Genomic DNA, 24,400 nt, shown 5'->3' on the forward strand with positions numbered 1-24,400 from the left:
CTGATGTGACCACTTGTACAGGGAGCAGAGGAACCGCTCTAATGTGCCCAGGCAGACACAGAATCAGAGAGAAAATGGTTATCATTTTAAGCCATTGAATTCTGGGGGGTGATTTGTTATGCAGCAATAGGACAACGGAAACAGTAACTCATCTCAAATAGCTAAGACCTAATCATTTCTGAAAGGTGAAAAGCATTTTTATAAAAATTTCAACATAAATTCAAAGGTGAGAAGAGCCCCTCATTACCAGCTCCACACGTGACTTAGCCCGACGATTTGGATTCTGTGCAATGTCACGAGGGGTGGCTGAAGTGAGGCTCCTGGACCAAGGCTTCTCAAGCCAGAGTGTGAATACAGATCACCTGCGGATCACGTTCACTGCAGATTCTGATTTAAAAGGCTTGGCTAGGGGGCAAGAGTCTGCAGTTTTAACCCGCTCCTGGGTGGTGCCCAGGCTGTGGCTTCACCAACCTTAGGCTATTAGTCTAAAGTCTTAGAGAACAAAGGGCTGGCTGGGTTCAAAAATGATGCTTCTTCCCCAAGGAGTCTGATTACATTCAGAGTGGCTGGCAACTTACCTTCAGGCAGTAATAGCCCACCACGCAGACTAAAGAAATGATGGTGTGGATAACGGCCAGGGCTCGCAATGTTGGGGCCATATATCCAGTGCTCTCCTGCAGGACAAAGAATACCACTGCTTCTTCCTCTTCCTCATCATTAAAGGAATTCCACAGGTTTGCAATGTCTTCTGTCTCTTCTTCTAAAGGTTCCTCGGTGACCTGGCCCAGAACACACACTCTCTTAGAAACACCGGAAAGACCTCCGCCACTGGGCTCTCCCCACGTATTTTATACTGCTGGCATTTGCTGTGCAAATAGTAGTGATTCCGTATTACTCGATGAGGGAATGAGGTTTTTAGGTACCTCGTTCCTGGGAATCTCCAGGATCTCTAATAACTGCAAACAAAAGTTTTAAGAGACAAAACCTCTCTCTTGAAAACAAGCCAAAAATTGAAAAGTTAGGAAAGTGTTACTACATGTTCTACAATCCTTCAGCTGCAGGAGGTAATCTTTGAAATGCTACGGCCTGGGGCTTCCCCAGTGGCGCAGTGGTTAAGCAACTAAGCCCGTGCGCCACAACTACTGAGCCCGTGTGCCACAACTACTGAAGCCCGCGCGCCTAGAGCCTGTGCTCCGCAACAAGAGAAGCCACCGCAATGAGAAGCCCGCGCACTGCAACAAAGAGTAGCCCCCGCTCGCCGCAACTAGAGAAAGCCCGCGCGCAGCAACGAAGACCCAACACAGCCAAAAATAAATAAATAAAACAAATAAATTAAAAAAAAAATGCTACAGCCTGGGAGGAGGCTAGGACAAACTCGCATGTGCACAAGTGCAGACATTTCCCTTCTTTCTTAGATGCCATTAACACCCGTGGCTTCACTGCCATCCTCACACAGTGACTCCCAAATTGGCGCCTTTGAGGCTGTTACCGTGCATGTCCAGCTGCTTGCTGGCTGTCTCCACATGCATGGCTGAGTCACCTCAACCTCTCCACGTGTTTAAAGCTAGCCTTCGCCATACCCCTCTACAGACTTCCATTTTTCTGCTGTGGGCAACAGCAAGCCATTAGTTTATCAAGTGCACTATTGATGTGGAGAAGAGCATGTTTTATAAAAATTAGATTTGTGGTTTTCAATAGGAAGGGAGAGAGGCAAGAGACAGAATAGTCAGTTAAAGACGATGCCAAAAAAGAATCCAGGACCTACAGCATTCATTAGTTCATTCTACTAACATTTATTATGCATCTACAGTGTACAGGACCCACTTACCAACATTCAAAATCTTCATTTGTCTTGATGAGTCCCTGTCTTCCACATCCAGAAACCAACTCCTATATAATAATTCTAACACACGTGCCAACTATCATGGTTCTTTGTTACCTTATTCCTCAGGGAAAGAACTGTATTTATCATTCAGTTTGAAATACCTTACAGCTCCTAATATAGGGTCTAGCCCATTGTAGACACCCAACAAATGTCTGAAGAATTAAGTAGTAACTAAAACAAGCCTGAATGATTGAAATGGTGCCCTAACTGGCTTCCCTTACAACCCGTCTCTCTGTTCTCCCCACTGCTAAAGACAGTGTCCTTTTTTTAGGAGCCAGTGTCTTAGAAATTTCCTTAAAGTTTTTGCTTGAATTAAGAGCATAACCTCTATTACTTTTTAAGAAGTATATAATCTGTTCACCAAATACCCCCTGAATGAAGTATCACCTTGTAAAAGAGCAGGATGAAGTTGATAGCGAAGGCTACAAACAGAGCAAGGAGCCTCAGGTTGTAGAAATTCCTGGCCAGGTAGTGCTGAAAAGAAAAGGACAGGCAGAAGTAGAAGAGCTCTGGCAGGGAGAAGGACCTTCCCTCTTTCACACAGATGATCTTCTCTGATTAGAAGTTTACACAGGACGACTCCTACTCTTTGGTAACCACTCATCTAGGACTGTCCTGGCCCTCTTACAACTTATTTGGGGGGACCAAAATGGATGATTTTTTAAAAAATTGCTTAGAATGATGCTCAAGGGAACCCTGCTCTGGTTTAAACCTCAGGGAAGCAAATGCCTAAACACGCCGCCAGCACAGGACTCATGCTGTTATGAAGGTACGTGTGCGCGCGTGTGCGTGTACCCTCCACACAGCAAGTAAGCGGCCCATTTGGAAATTATGAGTGATCTAGGCCCACCGAAGACCCCTGAAGCTCCCACCCTGGCTGCAGCCAGACTGAGGCTGAGAGTCTCTGTCTCTTTGTAAGTCACAGACCCAGCGCTTCTGCCTCTCCCCTTTTAGGGGGAACCATTCCCATACCCACTGCCATCTTCCCGGGAAAAATCGACACTTGAGGCCTGGAATGGTAGCTGCTTGGGGAAGCTCTCACCCTCTCCGTGGAGGGGGGCTCCCACCAATGGTGCTGGGAGGTGTAGTCCTGGCTTTCAGCAACTGTGCCTCAGTGGGCAATTTGCCAGAGAAAGGATATTACAAGCTGGGCTGAGGGTGCGTGGAGTAACAAAGCTTTTGAGGACTAGCGTGAGAACCTGACACAACACAGGAATGTTCTTTCTGCATCTGAATGATCGCACTACTTCTGAAGTTTTGGACCAGGATGGGCCAAGTCCCCACCTAGCACACATAAAGGAGCAGCTCTTCTAGAGAGAGGGCGGGGTAGAGGGGCTGCAGCACCTGCCGTTTCCCTTTTCCTTTCCCTGCCGTTTCCCTTTTCCTTTCCCTCAGAACACAGAAGGGACAGACAGATAATTGAGAAGAGGGAAGGAAGAGGAATGAGAAAGACGAGGAAGAACAACTAACCAAACGTGAAACAAAGTCAGTGGCCGCTTCTCTGAGGTCCGCCCGGGCCAGCGCCTGCACCCGAGCAGGGCCAGGGCCAGAGCACTCACCAGCAGCTTGGTCTGATAGATTTCCAGCCCTTTAAAGAAACTGGCCATGAAGGCTTCAGGCTTCTCAATTTTCTGGCCACACCATCGCTTCTTCCTTTTCGTCGCATCTGCCCACCCGGCCTCGGCCTGCTCTTCTTTGGCTGTGTCCTCTTTCTCCCCATCTTCCGTGCTGCAGGAATGAGAAGCCCACTCATCATGGAGGGGAGGGGGAGGCCTGGCCCTGGTAGGGAAGCTAAAGAGAAATCTTGGCTGGGGGTGGGAGATGTATTATTCCTTGAGGGTGGGGACCTCAGGTCTTTATTACCCATAGTGCTTGGATGTCAACGCTGTATTTAGGAGCGGTGCCTGCTTTGTCACAGGTGTACATCAGTTATACACAAGTTCTTCTGAACTTAGCCTTACCAACCTTTTTCCCCTTCAGAAATGTTGTCCTTTATTTTCTAGGCTTTCATGGGCATTACCAATAGTACCTATTCTTCTAAGTTTGTCGTAGGAATTAAATGAGATATTGTATAAAAGAGCTTAGCAAAAGGCCTGGTATGTAACAGTTATTCAGTAATTACTAGATATCACCATCATCAACATTATATGAAGTTGCTAAGTGTGAGTGTTTGACAATTTGCTCGGTCAGATGGTGAAACTCTGATCTACTATCTGGAGTCTAAAGTGAACAAAATTATTAGACTGTGTTTATTGTATAGATGGGGTAAAAAGAAATGTATCCACACATGAAAAGATGCTCACCATCACTAATTATCAGGGAAATGCAAACAAAACCACAAAACCTCACGCCTGCCAGAATGGCTATCATCAAAAAGACAACAAATAACCAGTCCTGGCCAGGATCTGGAGAAAAGGAAACCCTTGTGCACTGTTGGTGGGAATGTAAATTGGTGCAGCCACTATGGAGAACAGTATGGAGATTCCTCAAAAAACTAAAAATAGATCTCCTATACGATCCAGCAATTTCACTCCTGGGTATACATCCAAAGAAAACGAAAACAGTAATTCCAAAAGATACATGCACCCCAGTGTTCACAGCAGCATTATTTACAACAGCCAAGATATGGAAGCAACTGAAGTGTCCGTCAATAGCTGCATGGATAAAGAAGAGATACACACACACACACACACACACACACACACACACACACACACAATGGAATATTACTCAGCCATAAAAACGAAAAAAAAGAAATGTATCCAGGGCCTGCACAATATCTGTTTCTTATATTAGTAGAAATCAAGCTTTCTATTTACCATAACAACAAAATGGCGGTTACCATCAAGAACGATTAAGCACAGCAGTTAGACAGTCCATGCCACCAAGAACTTACTCTGCCTTCTCAGACTCCACTTTTCCTTCGGCTTCATGAGCTGCTTTTGTCTCTGCTGCCTAGACAAAAATAACAATCGGTCAAACTTTCCTCAAAATAAACGAGTTCATGGTGATGAGCCGTATCACTGGCCATTTTGCTCTCCATGGTCAGAAGTCCCAACGGCTTTCTCTCCTTATGCTTCTGCTTTTCTCAGGATCACAGAACACAGATGTCCTGCTATATATTAAGCTGCTCTAGAGTGATAAGACAAAGACTTCAAGCTTGAAAACGTAACCGCCCTGTTATTATTCAACCCAAAGAAAAAACTTTTGCTAGGACGTTGTCAGAGCCCCGTGGCAGTGGTCCTACTGCTTCACGGGGTCGGGGAGAGATGGAACACAGGTCCAATCCAGAACCTGCGTCCATCAGACAGTATCTTCAATTCTCTCCCATCACCCCAATCCCTCTGGCTGATGACCATTGCACTTAGAATAAAATTCAAGCTCCCTAACACCAAAGCCTGTAAGGCCTCCATGATCATGGCCTTTCTCTCCATTTTCACCTTGCATCACTTGACTCATTTCCAGCACAAACATTCAGACCTTCGTTCCTTTCCTGGGACATTCCAAATCCTTCCCTGCACCAGGACCTTGGCACATGCCGTATCATTTGCCTGGAATATGACTGCCCTGGCTTTTGGTGGGCCTGCCATTCTTCAGGACTTGGTTCAGATGATACCTTTGCAGATGCTCCTTGAGTATCCTACTTACAGTAGGGCCCACATTCATTCTGTAACACATGACCTTGTTCATTTATTTTAGCATATGTCAAAAATGATAATTAGTTGTTGTCTTCTTCCACTAGAAATTAAGCTCCTTTAAAACAGAAGTGTTGTCTCTTTTGTTAATCAATGTATTCTCATATGCTAGGAACACAGCCTGGCATGTAGTGGGCCTTGAATGAGTCCCTTTTATGTATCAAACTCTGTTCTAGGCCCTGGGTGACATCAGGGAGCAAAACAATAAATAAATTCATACTGTCAGAATGCTTATGATTCTGATACTTCTCTCCCTGACTCTCTAACCCAGGTGAGACATCTCTCCTATACATTTCCATAGCACCTGATAGACTTCCTAATGTTCTTCATGCTTGTACTGACCTGTCCAATGTCTATCTTTTCCACTAAATTATAGGGACGATGCATTTCTCATTCACCACTGTATTCCCAGAGCCTAAAACAGTGACAAGTGCATATTAACTATTCAATAAACATTCATGTAAAAAATGAATAAAAGGGCTTCCCTAGTGGCGCAGTGGTTAAGAATCCGCCTGCCAGTGCAGGGTACACGGGTTTGAGCCCTGGTCTGGGAAAATCCCGCATGCTGCGGAGCAACTAAGCCTGTGTGCCACAACTACTGAGCCTGCGCTCCAGAGCCCGTGAGCCACAACTACGGAAGCCCGTGTGCCACAACTACTGAAGCCCACGCGCCTAGAGGCCGTGCTCCGCAATGAGAGAAGCCACCGCGATGAGAAGCCCGTGCACCACAAAGAAGAGTAGCCCCCGCTCGCCGCAACTAGAGAAAGCCCGCCGTGCAGCAACAAAGACCCAACTCAGCCATAAATAAATAAATAAATAAATTACTTTATTTATTTTTAACAAAATGAATAAATGTTGACTTTGGGCTCTGATCTCTTTACATTTCTCTCCATACTCTCTTTATCGGTAGAATGATGCTGTGAGTTGGATGCTGCAACGCCCAGAACTTTCCATGGCCAAAGGGCTCTGCTATCTTAATCTAGTTGGCTGACTCAAAGTCCAAACTGGCTAGTGGTTGCATCACAAGGATGAAAATGTCCCAAGCATGATAAAACTCACTGGGCACTGTGCTAAATCATATGATAACATCTGGACCTTTTAGGATACTGCAGAAGTTTATCTCACCAGAAAGGTCTCCTCGTATGCTATACCTGGTTTTCTATGCTTTCAGTTACTGAATGAACCTGTGCGCCTTGAGAACTAACCTAATAAAGGTGTGGAAGCAAGTTGAGGGTCAAGGACCATCCTGTTTGAACTCTACAATGTAAACTGGAAGACCATTCAGCAATTAGATATTGAGACAACCACCTAAGTCTCATCTCTCCAGACACGGCAGAGCTGGAATTATCAGATCAGGGTAATCACAGATGAGCTGGTGTCTAACACAACATTGCCTCCTAGGAACTGGTGTCAGTACTGACGGCAAGGTAGAGTGGCAAGTCTTTTTCTAGGGATAAAGAAAGATGATAGAAACAAATCATGCTTACCTGTGCTTTCCTTTTCTCCCGTACAGTACTCTCTAACGTGGGGGGTTCATCCTTGCCAGTAATCTCAGAGAGGTCACCCAAACCCACTTCAGGCCCATGCTTTGAGCCACCTTCTTTCTTTGACTGGAGTCCAAAGAGATCTGACATAATTTCCGCATCTCCCCTCTCCCCCTTTACGAAGTGCACGAGTTCCGTGGCGATACCCGGCTCGGGCACTTCTGCCCTCTCAGCCTCCATTGCATCATCGTGGATACCAAATTGGGTTGGGTCAGGCATGTCACCCAGGATCTTTGTGACTCTGATGTTCTTTGCGCCTTCTATGAGGCCCCCTCCAAACACCGTGCTCCAGAGAATCTGAAAGATTCCTCCCAGTATGGCGAAGAGCAAGTGGAAGAGCCCCACGAACAACGTCCAGAAGAAAGAGAAGAACACCTTCACCAGCTCCTTCAGAGTCATCTTCTTTACCTTCCTACACTGCTTCTTGAGGTTCTTCAGGGTGGCCCTCTTCAGAAAGTTGGCCACGTTTCTCTTCACTGAGGCACAGGCCACGGCAAACGCAGAGGCACACTCAAAAGCCTTGTCGTCCTCTTCACCCTCAACTTCTAACGTATAGGAAGAGTCTTCATTTTCTTCCTCCTCCTCTTCCGGCCTGTCGGCTGAGTCCGATTCTGAGATCTGTGAGGCTAACTGCATCTCAAAGATGGTGTCTTCACAGAAGTTCACGAACAGCTCCATCTTCTCCTGCTCTCCGCCTTCGTTGACGACATCAAAGATGAACTGCTGCTTAGACTCCTTCACCTGGGGCTTCTCCCACTGAGTTCGACTGGACTCACTGATCTCAAAATAAACACGCTCAATCTTCTTGGCCTCACCCATGATCTCAATGCGTCCTAGGTACGGTTCAAAGTAAGTGAGTACGCTTTCGGCTGGGTCCAACAGACACTTAAGGCGAGAATCATTTGGCATATGCTCGGAGAGGTTTGTCAATAACACCGCCACGTTAAACCCTATGTCCTTGGCCGGCTCGTGGAACCGGTCTACAAAGTCAACGTAATTAAACATGTCATTCTCATCCGCTTCTGCGCACGAAAGGAGAAAGTCGATCTCTGACTGCGTGTACTGTTTTTGCCCTTCCATGGCCTTCTGGAATTCCTTTTTGGAGATGATCCCTTTCCCATCGGGGTCATATTCTTTGAAGGTGTCTGAGCCAGTTAAGTCTTTAAGTTTCAAGAACATGTCAAAGAATTTCAAGATCATTTCTACATTGGTAGAGGATTCTACCAGTGTGTCAACCATCTGCTTGCCAATAGTTCCATTTACCACATTCCCTGTGAGGCAGGTTCAAAAAGACATACAGATACATAAATAAACCCATGTCATCACGTAACTGGTCAGGCAGATATTTTTTAGAAGACTTATATGCCAAATCGGTCAGCTCTTTTCTGACCGTGATGATTTGGAAATGGGTAGGAGGGAGCAGCAAGCCATAAAGACTACACCACCAGGAGCCAAGGGGGAAAGAAACACAGGGAAGGAGGAGATGGCCACACCAGTGCCTTTTGTCTGGCCTGGGGCCTGGAGAGTGGTTTCATTATCAGATTATCAGGGACACATAGGGATAAGTGGTGCCCCTCTAATCCCCTTAGACCTAGGAGGGTGCCCAACTAGATGGCTGGCATACACACCGGCAGCCAGATGTATCGAAAAGCAATGGGGAGAGGGAGAGGATAGGGAAAAGCAAAGCTTGGAGGTTTTCCCCAGTTCATTCTGGCTTTCCTACTGAGATAAAATGAGTTGGTTTCAGGCTTTGTCCATCAGACCATGTGCCCCTCACTCATTTTTTTGTTTCTGAAAATTTGGTTTTCTAACCAATGTCATATGGCATCAATGACCTGCCAGGAGGATAATCTGCGTGATTAGTACTGTTAGTGCTCGGACCAATTACAGTCGTGTGATTGCCTAGTTATACCAAACAGCCCAACCTTCCAGGAGGGACAGAAGCATCACCACCATGTCCTGAAGGAGATCCAAGAGTTCCTTCAGCAGCTCGATCTGACTGGAATCCTAGAACAGAAACAGGAGATACCCCTGAGCTATCTGATCCCTCAGTAAAGTACAGGGCAGTGAGCAAGGAGAGCCTGCTCTGGGAAGGTCAGGTGAAGGCTACATCCATCTCCAGGATGAGCTCCCTTCTCATGGTGAATGCGGATGCCTTCGCATCCTCTCTTTGTAGCATCCGGAGGCTGGCTGCAGCAGGGTTCATACAAAAGAGTTCCTTTACGGTTTTCCTTTTATTAACGCAACGTGGCAGATATACCAATTGTTGTCCAAAACTACTGAACAACCCAATCCACCAGAGAGCCGTTAGGTATCTCTAGTAGCTTAGGTTGCCATTTTTCATACTGAAGAATTACCAGTGAGCTTCTGGGGAATACTACTGCAATCCCATTAAAGTAGCAAGGTTCTAATCACCAATTGGGTTCTCCTTTCTTTCTTAATTTAGGTTCTCCTGATTCTAATTGGTGGTGATCTGGGTGCCAGTGGTCCCTTAAAATGTTATTAATATATCATCGAGGCTATTCCTCCGGATGGTTTTGATACCAGTCTGTTTGGTTTTCATTTCAGCATTGCAGACGGGGCATTGCCAAGTGAGCTCCGGGCTTGATACCTATGTCACAGAAGCAAAACAAGCCTTGGAAGATCTGAGGTGGGGAATCTGAGGGTGAGGTTAAAAAATGCATTCTGGGCCACACTTCTTTTCCAGACTCTCTCTCACAAAGACATAGTTCTTTGGCCCTTCAGACTTCAGAGGATTTTCTAGCACCTTTGGAGCGTGTCACAGCTGTCCACAAAACATCAGAGAGGTGTAGATTGTCAGAGCTAGAAGAGCCCTCAAAGGTCGTCTATTTTAACTCCCAATATCTTATAGATGATGAAAGCAAAAACCGGAAAGGGGAAGTGACTTCCCAGAAGACACCAGTGAGGAGGTGGCAGGGTCAGGATCCTGTCTCTGGAGCCTCTACACCGCACTGCCCCACTGGGCTGATAAATCGGCAGCCCTCCCAAGAACTCTCTCCTCCCATAAGGCCAGAGTCAAAAGGGGAAAAATGAAAGGGGTAAATAGCACATTCCAGAAGAGAGAGGCAGATGTGACAGCCTTGACAATTTTAGATACATATTATTTAAATTAACGCTGCCAATGTTACTCTGAGCAGCCTGAAACATATCCTGAAGTTCTCCCTCATGTGTTGCCATGGAGAGAGGCCATCGACTACTACAGAGACTACATTTATTTGTTCATAATAAATGCTCTGAGCGATTCCGATTCATCTTGCCAGAGAGATGGGGAGTGAGAAGGAAAGGCAGAGATGGGGGAGAGGGGAAGCAAAGGTGACAGAGAAGGGAGATGTGAATTACAGAGACATGCAGACATTTGACAGAGCAGACGGGGGCGGCGGGGGGGGGGGGTAGGTCATGTGCATAAATTGCAAAACAGTGACAAGGAAGCAAAAGGGATTAGCACCATAAAAAGCAAGTGTTGAGGCTGTTATGAAAAGGACACAAGGGAGAAAGCTGCATTCATGCAAAAGCCTGTCTGGGACACCCCCGCCCACCCCCCACTCCCGCAGGTATGCATTCCTATCTCCCACCTAGGCCCTCATTTTAAAAATGAGACCTGATCTGCATGGTTTTTCCAATCATTTCGTCAAGCAGCTACATCCACAATGGGAAGACCAGGGGGTGGGGATTGACTTAGCGTTTCACACCAACCACACGTCGGGAACAGGGAATGGGCCACAGTACCTGAGAGAGCTTCATCTGCATGTTAGCAAATACATGGAGGAAGCCGACCACTGCATCCCATAGCCTACTGTGAGCGAGGCTCTGCTGGTTCCCAACGCAGGGGCCCTACGGAGAGGAGGACATTCTTATTTCACTGGAGCATCACCAGCTGCTCTGAAACTTGCCCTAGTAAGGGCATTTGACATCAGCTCAGATAAGTAGAGAGCTCTTTCCAAAGGTCACATATTTTGCAGCTCAATATTTTCCCAGGATATTACTTTTCTCCCCACTCCATCGGGTCCCCCCCGCCCCCGCCCAATCCTAAGATTCTATTTCTAGGAAAAATCACTAGGAATGTCACAGTGCGGTGATTTTCAGAGATTTTCTTTTAGCTTCCGTTCTTATGCTAGAGAACATTATTTAAGAGGTAAATGCTCTGGCTGAAACAGGACTGAAGGGTACTCCTGCCGACTCTGGCCCACACCTTGGCCTAAGAGGGGTTCTGAGGAACTCCAGGGTTCCAAAGAGCACAATTTGAAAACCAGGCCCTTGTGCACGCGTTGTTTGCAGGCAAAGTTGCATGTTAGATGTGATGACCACAGGGCTATCTACTTAAGTGAAAAAATCTGAATTACATTCCTAATGCTCAACTACTTTTAGGATTTTCTTATCATTAACCTAAATGTCAGGTACATCATCTCTATCTTTTCTGAAAGCCAGACATAGACGGATGACTTGATGACCAGTCTGCATTTTCCATGTCAATAGCCTTTCCTATTTTGGAAGATCATTACTGAACCACTGTTTCTTTTCTCTTCTTTTTAAAAATAAGTTATTTGAAACTCTTCTCAATGGAGAGTTGTCTATTCTTTCTTAATTATTTAATCATTTATTTATATCAGTATGGACTCCACACATTCATTTTATGCTTTGGGTTATAATTCAGTACTACTTTATTTACTTTCTTTTGTAGCTCTAATTTTTCCAGTTTTGGCCATTGGGAGCTCTTTCAGTTGGCTCCTGTATCCCTTTGACATACCCCCATCATTTTTTTTTTAGCATTCTCTTGCACTATAGCATTCTCCAGGCTCATCCTGTATGTTTCCAGCCCTAGTTCTAGAATCAGCCATTTCTCTAAGGAGCCCTATTTCCTTTCAATGGTATTAGAAACCAAGATCTGGGCTCTAGTTGTGCTTGCTGCTACTGGGGTATCATTTTTTAGGTCCTCCTGGCTGATAGAGCAGCAGAAATATGTGTGTTGTCCAATCCATGTGTATACACATATCCATAAATATTTCCGTATGTAACCATTTGTATCTATGTTAAGCTGAACATGAGTTTAGCATACAAATGTCTCTGACTCTCATTCATTCCCACAGGGATCTTCTGTCTCCTCTGCTTGCTCCTCTGTAACTTCCCACTCCAACAGTGAGAAACCTCGTTCACTTCCATTATATATGTATAATGGTTTCAGAATTATTAACACATATCCACATGGGAAAAACTTCATCAACCAAAGCGCTTATGTATAGCTCCTTTTGCCTTTGGTCTTTCAGACTGTACTCATTTCCAAAGCTTCTTAGGCCAGCACCTTATTCCCTACCTCTTGAGTGAGGCTGTTTTATATATATTTTTTATACATTTAGAGTCTTTTGTCACATTCTGCCTATGTTCTTTATCCTTAACTCTTCCTTATAGCTTTTTCCTATATTTTTCTACACTTTCACTGGGACTAGTGTTCTAGTATCAAGTTCTAGAAAAGGCTTGGCAGAATTCCCAGGGAAGAGGTGAGCAGGAGAAATTTTGCCTGCGTCCCTAAATCACGTAAGCTTGTTTAAAAAACACTGTTCATGTACATTTGGTGTCTGATCCCTAGAAGCCTCTAGATTCTTTGTTGAAACAAAACTGGTTGTTGAAAAAAACTCACATTCACCCCAGATACACTTTTCTTTTACATTTGGGTTAAGTGCTCCATAGGAAGTTCTGGAGATTAGGATGGGCTCTGCAGAGAGCAAATCAGATGCTTGTCAGATCAGTTCAATGACCTTCCTACGTATTTCACATGCTGTGAAACTTCAGCTCAGTCACCTGTTCCTAGGTTTATCTCCCTATGTTCTTACAATCCTTGAGTAAAGCATGGATCAATATCTTCCTTAAAATCCTTCTTTTCAAGTCTTAGTCTTGTGTTTATTTTAGTAAGCAAATATGATCTGAGTGTGCCAGTTGGCTCAACATATAGATCTTAAAAAATCTTATATTACATCACAGAGCACCATGATATGGCTACCGATTTCACAGCAAATTCTGCCTGAGGACGTCCTCTACTCCTTTTCACAGTAGCTAGACCACTGTAGGCAATGAGTAGAGAATGCTGTGAACAGAGAAAGACTGTTCTCTGTGAGATGTTCAACCTGAAATTTACCTGTTGATGTGACTGCCACTGCACTTAGTTTATGTGCTTCTGAAGTTACCTTTTCCATAGAGTGAATTTCTGACAAATTGGTAGGCTCTCATGAATCCTGTGTTTAATCTCAAGGCTCAAGATAATACCAGTTGTCCCTTTATTCCTTCATGCTATCAATCATTCCTCCACTCCACTCTCCATGCTTACTGAACACCTCTGATGTGCCACACATGCTAAAAGTGAAGAATTTTAAAACGAATAAGAAATTTTCTGTTGACAAAAAAGATTTCAGACTAGGAGGGAAAGCAAAATGTTAACCAGATAAATGCAAATAAAGTGTGACACTGCTATTCACAGGTCACAGTGGGGTCCATAAACTACAGCTTCTCGTAGAGTGTAGGTACCACTGGTTTCTATTTATAGGTGAGGAATATTGTCAGTGCTATAGCTGGATGCACAGTCCACATATGCAGCCAAGTATTCTGCAGGGAATTAGAACATGGGAAGGTTAAAGATGTTCTCTTTGTTCTCAGGCATGCGCTCTATAGCACATACCTGGATGTATTCCGTAAGAGAATTGAAAATCTGCTTGGTGACCGCCAGGGCTTTGGAAAAATTGTGCTGTCCAGATTCATCAATGACGTCCTTCCCTGAATAATACCAGTAGAAGTCACTGATTGATTCCTAAGAACAAAAAAGGAGAGTTTAGTATATTTCTCACATAGTGAGAGAGTTTAGTATTTCTCAGTCCATGAAGCTAAACCCAATGTTCAGGAAGAGTACAAGAGCGTCCTACATTTCTGTGACCACTTTGTTATGACAGGAGCCTGGGACTCTGTGAAGAAGCACAGAGGTATCTGATCCCGAGCACCTTTTAAGTACAGATATTCCCCCTCCGCAGGAAAGAACACATAGAAGAGAGGGCAGCGTTCAGCTGGACCTGGGTGACCATGTTATAGGACAATTTATTCACAATGAAAAAATGTACGTTAAAGATAATATTGATCATCCAAATAATCATGATAGCAGCAGCAACATGATAGCTGACACCATAAGTGCCGGGCGTCGTTCTGAGCACGTTACACGTATTAAACCTCTCCATCTTCACCACCACCCAATGAGACAGTACTACTCATTTTCAATGAGACAGGACTACTCGTTTTATAGATGAGGAAATTGGACACCAGGAGGTTAAACAGACTGCTCCAGGTCAGGAACTGGTGAGTGGCAGAACCAGGCTGAGGAATCAGCAAAGAGAAGAGGGCATCCTTTTTATGTTTGTGCAGATTTTCTTGACATTATTTGGATTTTCCTTCAAACCATCCAACCAGATGACGTCTCAACACTAAGAACTTGTGAACCCATCTTATTCCCGCTTTCTGTACCTCTTTTTCCTAGTGAAAGTCTGTTCCCATGCACAGCTTGCCTGGAGTACTGTGGCTAAGCTTACACCGGCAAAACTAAAGTGAATCAGCAGTTCATAACAGAAGATTTGGTAGATAACCACTCCCCCGACTTCCGTCTTCAAACTCACATTTAGGTGTTTGACTTCCCGTAAGTGTGTGGACATAAGATTACAAGACCTTCCTTACTGAGGCTGGACTGTATCCTGGGCCGTCCCTGAGGCTGTGTAACTGTCTTTAGCTTCTGGAAGTGTATGTGAGGTGTGCTACCATCCAACGCCCACTCACCTGCAGACGCAGAAGGTAGTCCACGGTACTGATGATGACGTTCACGGTGGTGGTGTTGCCCATCTGAGTCCGCAGGAAGTTCTGGAAATCTGAGAACACCAGGGTTGGGTCAGAGTCCATCCCTGCAGAGCAGGTGGCTCTAAGCTTCTTCTCAGCTGAGCTCAGAAGAGACTCACCATGTGAAAAGCCTTACAAGGGCACACTGTTTAGGTCCTGAAGGACAGAGCACTGCCCTGAGCCCTCCCCTCCCAGCGGCACCAGAAACTGGACTTAACGAGCCCTGAGGGACTTGACAGCAAGGGGTGGGTGTTTAGCTTCAATGTCTGAAGATTCTGGAAGCAACTTAGCCTGGGTGGCACTAAATAACATTAGCCATGAAGTCAAAGGCCATGTTACATAGGGTTTCTTATTAAGGAATGGATTAACTGTTGTTCTTAAATTAGCAACTGGCTGTATGAAATGTGGCAACCTGAAATGAATCAAAATTTTGTACCTGAATGTTGTTGTCCCTTGACAAATCAAATCTGTTCCACTTACCACTGTTATGTCCTTCACAAAGTAACTGTAGGAATCTAAAGAGATCTCGTGTAAACTCATCATTCTGGAGTACTTTTTCACCTTGAAAACACAGAACACTGGTGAGCATCTGTTTGGCTTTTCAACATAGAATACCTTCCACCACACATGACTGCAAAAATGCTAAAGGAGCTGTGTCAGAACAGCGTGGAGAGGGAACTGTGGATGAATGGTGACAGACCCAATTAAAACTGGAACTGAGGCAACACCCAACAAAGCTAGAATTGTTAGCCCCGGGATGCATTTGGAAGGAAAACAGCTAGGCAGTAATGATTCACAGTCCATAACACATGCTTTGGAAGATGGAAGACACTTCTTTAATTAAACAACAAACTGCTGAGTTAAACTCAACATGCAACCACCAAGCCGAAAATGTGTCTGTGCTGAGCCGATTAAATAAGATCTCTTGGGACTCACACACACGGTAGGAGCTCGGGCCGGAAACTCAAACTTACCACGCTCACGAACAATGACTAGCCGTAAGAGAAAAACAGAAGGATACAGAGTAAGAAAACCACAGACGTCAAGACAGACTCTCTTTAGCTAATACTGGTTCTGTGAACACATCAGTCTGGATATGCCTTATCAAAACTATGGATGGAAACATCTTGCTGAAATGGAGCAAGTCCTTGGAGATGAAGCAGCAGTGAACAGGGGCTCTAACCAGAAATAGTGAACTAGGATTTTAATTGGAAACAGAGAAGCCTTCACCTTCGTCAGTTACTTACGTGTTCCTTCCTCAGTAACCATCCCCAGGCCTTCAGCTTTATTCTGCCTCTCAAATGCATTCAAATCAAGGACACTTGTAACAGACGAAAGAAAACAAGGTTCAGGGCTACACGCACTGGGAAAATGGGTTTTTAACATCAACGAACCCATCAACTAAGAATACCCTGTCCTCGCATTATCATAAATGCGCCAACGTATTGTGGTATGGTTGAGAGTCTAATGATTCCCTGGGTTCGTGCTAAGCCGTGTTGTCCAAGGATGCCTGGAGCTCACAGCCCTTGCCATGTGCAAGGACAGGGGTCAGAAACATGTATGTGATTGTCACTGTTTGTCCAGTTTGAGTCCCTTCTTATGGACGAAGATTTAGAAAGGCTTTCCAAATCAAGAAGGAATAATCTGTTTCTAAGATTTCTTAAGGGAAAGTTTACTTTAAACTGTACTAATTCATGTTCACCTTCCACATTTACCTACTTTCTCTGAGAATCACAAGGAATAGCGGCTTTTAGTGCTTAGGATGAATACTGATGGAGAGAGCTACAAAGTTTCAGATTTTTTTTTTTTTTTTTTTGGCGGTACGCGGGCCTCTCACTGTTGTGGCCTCTCCCGTTGCGGAGCACAGGCTCCGGACGCGCAGGCTCAGCGGCCATGGCTCACGGGCCCAGCCGCTCCGCGGCATGTGGGATCTTCCCGGACTGGTGCACGAACCCGCGTCCCCTGCATCGGCAGGCGGACTCTCAACCACTGCGCCACCAGGGAAGCCCCAAAGTTTCAGATTTTGAAGGGCCACACCCTTTTATTCTATCATTCAGGAGCCAAAAGTAGCCAAGATCACGCTTTCTAGAGGCAATGGTGTCCCTAGGTGTTCCTGAACCTGTGACAAGTTGGCTTTCATTTTTGTCCTCACCTTCCACAACCTTCCCAGCCACAGCCACCAACAAAACCTGCTTAGCCAGGAACCTCTAGGACAACCGCAAAGCTATAATGAGAATAATGATCATGTGATTTCCAACTGGGGCTCACTCCATTTCTCTAATAGGGTCTAACTCCTTAGCCAATAAAAAAGATTTTATGGAACATAAGACCACAAAGTCTCACAAGAACATAGACCTTAGAGAAGCTGATGGCTGAGTCCAGTAAGATTCTGCAAAACCTCCTCTTCCTTTTATCACTGGGCAAAGGAAATGACTGTTGGATTGGAAAGATTTTGGGGAAAAATCCAACACCCCTTTTAGGGAGTCACATATGTTCTGTAATTTAGACGAATTCTAAAGAGAAAGTGAAAATTCCTACTGCCATTAGATTGGTTTTCCCCAGACCCTGCTATAAAAAGGGTCTGCTTGATAATACAAAAGTATCCTTTGATTTTGGGAGGAGGATACGGAACCAGGACACTTGGACATAGCTGCTTTGAAGCATTGCTGCTGATTCAGGAGACAATCTGTGCGGTGGACATTTCTGACCCTTACTCCATCCCGAAATACCCATTTCAAATGTTCTGATTTCTTCAATGCTTAACCATTTTACAAATACACATTATTTTTATAATCAGCAAAAAACCATTAAAATACCTTAAAACTTCTGTTAGAACTCAGTTGGCCTCTAAGGGTATGTCACCTGTCCCTCTAAGCCAGCATTATAAATTAGCTTAGCAATATTAAGTACTACAAACTACCAAGAGAACTCTTAGAAAGTTAATCGAGAATATCATGAGCAATACGGGACTGAACTGCCTTGATTTTCACCATCTTTGAGTCCACATGTACTATTTCACCCTCAGTGAGTCAGGTCTGGCAATATTACATTTTCTTTTCCTGAGGGAGGCTGTCGGTGGGGGAAAAATGGAGCTGAGGACAGGGATTGTACTGCAGCTCAAATATGCTCTGTATATCCCCAGGGTACAATATTTACCCAATCCAGTATGACTAGCAATATTATGCGGTCCACCAAAAAAAGAACATCCATCTTCCAAATTTTCAATTGGACTAACGTTCCAAGTTTAAGAATTATTAATCGGAGGCAAACGAGCTAGATAATTATAACTTTGACTTCTTTCAGAATGAGTTGCAGACGGTTCAAAATACATATGAATCTCGGAGAATAAGCTGACACTTTTCTTAGAAAGATTGCTGGCTTGTTTCTGAAATGAGCAAGTATGGTAACCTTACGACTTTTGGTTACCTATTGTTCATCTGTCAGAGGGTTCAGCCATGAGGGGAGGCTTACGCCACTGGGTAATATAAATGGAAAGTTTAATGCTTTGTTTTTCAGACAATGTCAAAATGTTCCCACGTCAGGATGTGCCTCTGTCAGAATGGATGTGTCAAAATATGTACCCACAAAATATCTATTCAGGCTGAAAGAATTGTTAAGGATTAACAAAGTGCCTAACGGGTCTAATGAACACATAGCCTTGAGTCATACTGAGGGATTCCTCCTCTTTTCCGTTCTTTTCTAGTTTGACTTTTATGAGCATACATGTTTAAGAGAAACTCACTTAGCTCCAAATAAAACAACCTAAGAAAAAAGGAGGTAAGGGCGATTCAAACACCAAACAGGTGTTGGTAGGGGTGTGTGTGTGTGTGTGTGTGTATAGATTACATTTTCCCCTCTGAATGCTATTTGAAGGTAATCCTGAGGGCTGGAGGAACAATACCCATCCTCTTAGCTTTCGGAAGTAGGTACTCCTTTCTCAATAATTCCATGATAAGCCAGTTTATTCTGTGGCCCTCCCCCACCCCATTCCCCTTTCCCTGAATAGTGAAGAACTTTAAAAAAATGCTATGGGTGGTTTTCCCATATTTACCTGCAAGACTGCATAAGACCAGAAAGGCTTTGAAAGAACCCAGCATCCTTTTTCTCCTTTAGGTAATCTAGCATTTTCTGCAAGGGAGACACATTTAAAAGGGAAAAACAATGAAAACTATGGCACACGTACTAACCCTCCTAATTGTGATGGACAGATGGCAGCCATGCAGGTACACCGAGTCAGATCCAGGATGGTGGTTTGTAACCCTGGGTAAGCATCGAGATGCTCCACCTGTGGACTTAAACCTTCAGTTGCCTGAGCGCCACCCTCCACTTATGGAACCATAATATTTTAGGGCAGATGTTTTATTTTATAAAGGTCCACTGGTATTGACAGTATAGTGGATCTTTGACATTCATAGATTTACTGTTTGAAGCCTCTTCTATTTGGGAACAGGTGCCAGGACTGGGATGTAGTAATGTTTACGGTTGCTGAGGTATAATCTGAACAGCTCATGCAATGATTTTAACACACTGGAGCAAGGAGCTTACCTACTAATGAGCCTAGTTGAGAGCTCAGTATCTCTCTCATAATAAGACTTAGTTTCCTCTGTTCCCTGTTACTGGCAAGCCAGGAACTTTGTCTGACATAATAAGAATTTTCTTTTCTTTTTTTTTTTTTTAAAGGGCTCTGTAAGAAAGTCAACTGACGGGGTGGTGGTGGAAGAGAACAGAAAGTGAGGGGTGCCTTTGAAAATGGTAGCTCTTAATGAGAAATTTGTTTGTGATGAGTTAAAGCCTGGGAAAAATTATACGCAATAATGGTAGTCATGGATTTGGAAATTCTCAAAGGCCCTGGGATATAACCCTTATGAATGCCAAAAGTCTTTGAAATTTCATTTTCCTGTGCACACAGATGCTTTTATTTTTAGCCAGAGCCTGGAGTACTCAGGAGACACCAGTGCATTTCTATCTCCTGTAGCCAGTTCCAAATCAGATTGCTGAATGAACTCCATGTGCCAGACACCCCACTTTGTATGTCTTTGTGTGTTCCCTCATTTAATGCATGATGGCAGGAGTTTTTATTTGCATTATTCACTGCTACACCCTCTACCCACAGAAGAGAGCCTGGCCCTAGTGCATAGTCAACAATCACTAAACAGCTGTTAAATAAATGAATAAATGAATGAGTGAACGAACAATAGGTGTGTGGGGTTATGAACCTCACTTAACTGATCAGGCCCCTTTTGCTCACAGTAAGGCAGCTAATAAGGGAAAGGGTCGAAATAAAAACCTAAGGCTTAGAAAACTTCCTCTAGAGCATATTTTTGTAGAAATGATGAAAAAAAATGTAATGTTTTTCTTTTTGAACCCTAGGTAAGCCCTCTTTACTAAGCATACCTTTGTCTAAAGACTCCTAGTCCTGGTTTTATCTGTGTTCCCAGTTACTCTGATATAACTGGTCACTAAGGACAAAACACCAGCAAAGGTGATTCTGGGCGGCCACCTCTGTAGCAGAGTCAACATCTCTTCCCTGAAGTGTGACAGCTGTCAAATGGAAATACCCCAGGAAGTCTGCCCCACCTCCTGCAAGCCCCCATTACCTGCTGCACGCCAGCGTTGCCCCCATTCAGAATGGCGATCCCCAGCTTCAGAGTCTCCACCACCATGGGGCTCATCTCACCTGCCGTGGTAAAGATTCCGTTGAATCACCAAGGAAACAGAGGGTAAATCACATCTACTGGGCTTTACCAGGACCCGTTAATAATGACGTCACGTCATGGTGTGACATCTCTGTGGTAGCTAAGGGGCCCATGTAGAAATCTCAGAAATCACCTTTGCTGGCGCTTATCATCTGAAGGACCATCTCTGCGGCTCCACGCTCATGCAGCCGAGCTTGCTGATAGAGGGTTTTCTGCTTTTCCATTTCTTTCTCCTAGAAAAAAAAAAAAAAAAGCGGGAAAAGACTTGTTTACCCCCAGAGAATCCACCGTGGTCAGGTGAGTTGAGAGAGAGAATCTTTACTTGCCTAAGAAGGCAACAAACATAATTTTGAAGAAAACAGACTTTGGAAATTTATTTTTAGACGCTGTCCAGCTTTCCAAAACTGTCCACCCATAATTTACTCACCTTTTGATGCTGAGTTTTCTACTTTTTGTACTGATAGGTAACACAGTCTGTTCCCCTGTGATACTATAATTATAGGAAGTGACCCCAGATTAAAATGTGCTTGCTTTCAATGTTCAGTCATACAGGAAAACCTGCTGAGGGCTCAGCTGGAGTTTATCTGTAGGAAACACCCACTTATCCAGAATGCTCAGACCACACTTAACTGAGACTCTACCAGCTATGAGATGCTAGAATGTCAAGGCTCTCCAGAACTGTAATTGTCTTCATTTACTTTTACTGTTGTAAACTTTGTCTATAAGACAGTACAAGTAAACTCATGTCGCTCTATCTTGAGAGATTCAGGGTCCTGCACTGCCTCAAAATTAAGATTGTGATTAAGTACGTTTACAGAATAACGGTGCAAAAAACCATCCAGTGTCTCTACTGCTGTGAATTTTCACTTTTGAGCGTTTGAATGTGCCCTTCTACGGCCCCTGTTATGACCACACTTGGGTAGAGGTAGGAGATCTTCCAGAAGAGCAAAGCTGTGGGGCCGTTTGCTGACTGAGCCGAGAGACAGACAGCAACCACAGCTAATGTATTTGCCACCAGACACATGTGGTGGGTGAGCCATGTGGCTCATGTCAGCACCCACCCCTGAAGGCCCTCCTGCTGTCTTCAATCTTAGTGAGAACTTACTTCAAACGTTTTTTCCTTGTCTTCCTCCCCTTCTTCGTCTTCCCCACTCTGACAACTCTGAATTCCATGCAGCAGGGAGAGGAGGAGACAGACAATCAAATTAAAGGTGAGCCTTGTATGTATATGCATGGCTGGTTCACTTTGTTATACAGCAGAAACTAACACACCATCGTACTCCATTTATTGGAGTACATTATACTCCAATAAAGATGCTAACAAAACAGAACAAAACGAAAAGGTGAACCTTGTAAACAAGACTCTACTGTGTGAGGAAGGGGACAGGATGTAACTCACAGGTACCTCAGGACCTCAGCACTCTGTAAACCCAAGAACATTTGGACCACTGCAGGCAACATTCAACTATAAAGGCCACCTTTGCAGTTACCAAGGGGTTCAGAAATGAGAAATGGGAACGCCGAGATCACACAGTCAATGGGGACCCATCGGGTTGAACCACAGACCTGAACTCTTCTACTTAGTAAAGTTCTGGTGTAAATCGAGAGACAAGAGCACAGGGAGCTGGCCTTTCTCAGCAAGAACCAGGGGTTTGAACAAAAGATTAGGGAAACCCAGACTGTGAATCCCAAAGTGACCCCGTGGTGCAGCTGGTAGGGGAATGGGCGCTCCTGTACCCCAACCTACCCCCCTTGCTGCCCGACATGAAGTTCTCCCATTTGAGAAGCAGCAGTTTGCTTAACCACCTGGCATTCCAGAGGCCACCGTCCCTCTCTGTGACACAGAAACGTCATCTCTGGTCACTCCATCTCTTCCAGAACACTAGGAACTTCCTGTAGTCTCTAGGCCTGTTTCCAAATGTACTGAACCTCCTTCACCTACAGATGTGTCTGAACTGCTGGACGTGTTCTGAGCACTGAGTAAAAATACGAGGATGAAGTGGATGCCTGAGCCCTGATTAGCTGGCTCAGAAGCATCATGAGAACCCAGCCACCAGACCCACTGTTTCTGCAAAGCTTCAAGGTTTCTATAGGATGATGGGAGAGTGGTTCATTAATGCTGCCCATATGGCACGTGAACTGTGCGAGGCCTGGAGCCCAGGCCATGACCCAGTCCCAGGCCTGCTGCTTCCTGTGACAGTTTTCATGTGCCTGAAGAGGTCTAAGGGAAATAGAAAGACTGAGACAACGGGCAGAAAACCCACGTGTACCTTGGCCATCATGCTGGCATAGGAGGTGTACAAAGGGTCGTCTTCCAGTTTGCTGGAAAGAATGGAGGAAATATTTAGCAGGCTACCTTTGGACCCAGCAGAAAAGACCAAGTGCCGTATACATCTTCAATGTACTAGTGAATTAATCAGAAACTCCCTCCCTCACCCCGATTCTTAGAAACCACTGTGAAAATCTGAATCAGCCTTGGCTTGACATGGAATTCAGGGATGAAGTTACAATTTCAGGCTGCTTCATCTTCAGACTCAGGGTCAGGCGTTATGATGAAAGGGCTTAGGTAGTTCCCCTAGAGGTTTCTCGATGGCCAAGAACAGAGCAGCAAGGAGGGCTGCTCAACTCTGGCATCCCCTCTGTGCACACTGCAACCTGCGGGAGGACGGTGTGGGGTCGACACAGCTGTGCCTGTGCCTGGGACGAGCAGGGCGCTCCGGCAGTGCTGACCTCCTCTCTGTGAGAGCATTGCGGCTAAAGTGGAGTATGATCTGATGAAGCGGGTCCGGCTGCTTTTCTGTCTCCTCCGCCTCTTCTTCTTCCACCTTGGGAGATCTCTACACAAACCAAGGCAGACAGGTTTCAGGCGCGGATTCCAGCACATGGCACACCACCGCATGCGAACAAAGGTAAGAGCACCAGGCACAGAGCGCATCACCTCAAAGCACAGAGAGAAACCGCGACGTCATATGTTTATTTCAGGACAGAAGCCCTAAGGATGCAAGGTCTGGGAATGAAATATATGTATTTTTCAGCCAATTAAAGAAACACTGCAGTTTGGGGGGTTAAAACGAAATGAAAGGAAAAGCAAAAGCCTGACCGCAGGGGAGGCGCTACAGACCCGCGTCAGCAGAACTCTCATGCAAGCTCTGGGCACCCTCGGTCAGGAGGGAAGCCCTGGAGAGTCCCCGAGAGGCCGCGTCTCTCCGTCAACACCTGACATTCCTCTTGGAGAGCTGGGCTGGGAACAGGTGTGGGGCAAGAGTTATAAAGCACTGGGGCTGTTTTGGGGTCTATTACTATTCTAGACTCAACCCACGGAAACAGTTCTCTTTCCTGCCCTCACCCCTGACCCTGAAAATCTTGCTGTTCCTGAGAGATGCCATCCTGGAGCTGTGAGCCTTGCAGTTTCTCCTCTTTTCTCTCTCTCCTTTTACAGAAAGGGAAATAGCAGCTGATGCCAGACGTATAAGTGGATTTTCCAGCAGTGGCAGAACAAGCAGGGTGGACCATATTCAGTAAATTGGTGAGAACTGCGCAGGTTGTGTGAATGGTTCAGAAGAAGGGAGAGGGTTGAAATGATGTTCATTGTCAACGTCACACTAATCAAGAAACTGGGAAAACCAAGTGACTGTCTTTCTCACCGACAGGAATATATGAAAAGACTGAAGGGCATAGAGAGAAATGGAAAGAAAATGCGGG

General features: G+C 45.0%; 1 protein-coding gene across 2 annotated transcripts in view; it reads right to left on the minus strand.

The window, feature by feature from the left end:
- RYR3 (ryanodine receptor 3) overlaps positions 1 to 24,400 on the minus strand; it is a 557,080-nt gene that overhangs the window by 20,132 nt on the left and 512,548 nt on the right. For both annotated transcript variants that reach the window (XM_027083790.1, XM_027083789.1), the window contains 18 exons: positions 23,429 to 23,535; positions 22,969 to 23,020; positions 21,804 to 21,860; positions 20,832 to 20,931; positions 20,600 to 20,679; positions 19,054 to 19,130; positions 16,250 to 16,323; positions 15,977 to 15,994; positions 15,483 to 15,563; positions 14,946 to 15,034; positions 13,810 to 13,938; positions 10,872 to 10,976; positions 9,050 to 9,131; positions 7,068 to 8,395; positions 4,782 to 4,840; positions 3,445 to 3,613; positions 2,273 to 2,359; positions 579 to 779 (listed from right to left, as the gene is read on the minus strand). In XM_027083790.1, the coding sequence (XP_026939591.1) occupies positions 579 to 779; positions 2,273 to 2,359; positions 3,445 to 3,613; positions 4,782 to 4,840; positions 7,068 to 8,395; positions 9,050 to 9,131; positions 10,872 to 10,976; positions 13,810 to 13,938; positions 14,946 to 15,034; positions 15,483 to 15,563; positions 15,977 to 15,994; positions 16,250 to 16,323; positions 19,054 to 19,130; positions 20,600 to 20,679; positions 20,832 to 20,931; positions 21,804 to 21,860; positions 22,969 to 23,020; positions 23,429 to 23,535 (2,895 nt within the window). The remainder of the gene's footprint in view (positions 1 to 578; positions 780 to 2,272; positions 2,360 to 3,444; positions 3,614 to 4,781; positions 4,841 to 7,067; positions 8,396 to 9,049; positions 9,132 to 10,871; positions 10,977 to 13,809; positions 13,939 to 14,945; positions 15,035 to 15,482; positions 15,564 to 15,976; positions 15,995 to 16,249; positions 16,324 to 19,053; positions 19,131 to 20,599; positions 20,680 to 20,831; positions 20,932 to 21,803; positions 21,861 to 22,968; positions 23,021 to 23,428; positions 23,536 to 24,400) is intronic.

The sequence above is a fragment of the Aethalodelphis obliquidens genome, unplaced genomic scaffold, assembly GCF_003676395.1.
Source record: "Aethalodelphis obliquidens isolate GAN/ISIS:26980383/991018 unplaced genomic scaffold, ASM367639v1 scaffold51, whole genome shotgun sequence".
In the NCBI taxonomy this organism is placed as follows: Eukaryota; Metazoa; Chordata; class Mammalia; order Artiodactyla; family Delphinidae; genus Aethalodelphis; species Aethalodelphis obliquidens.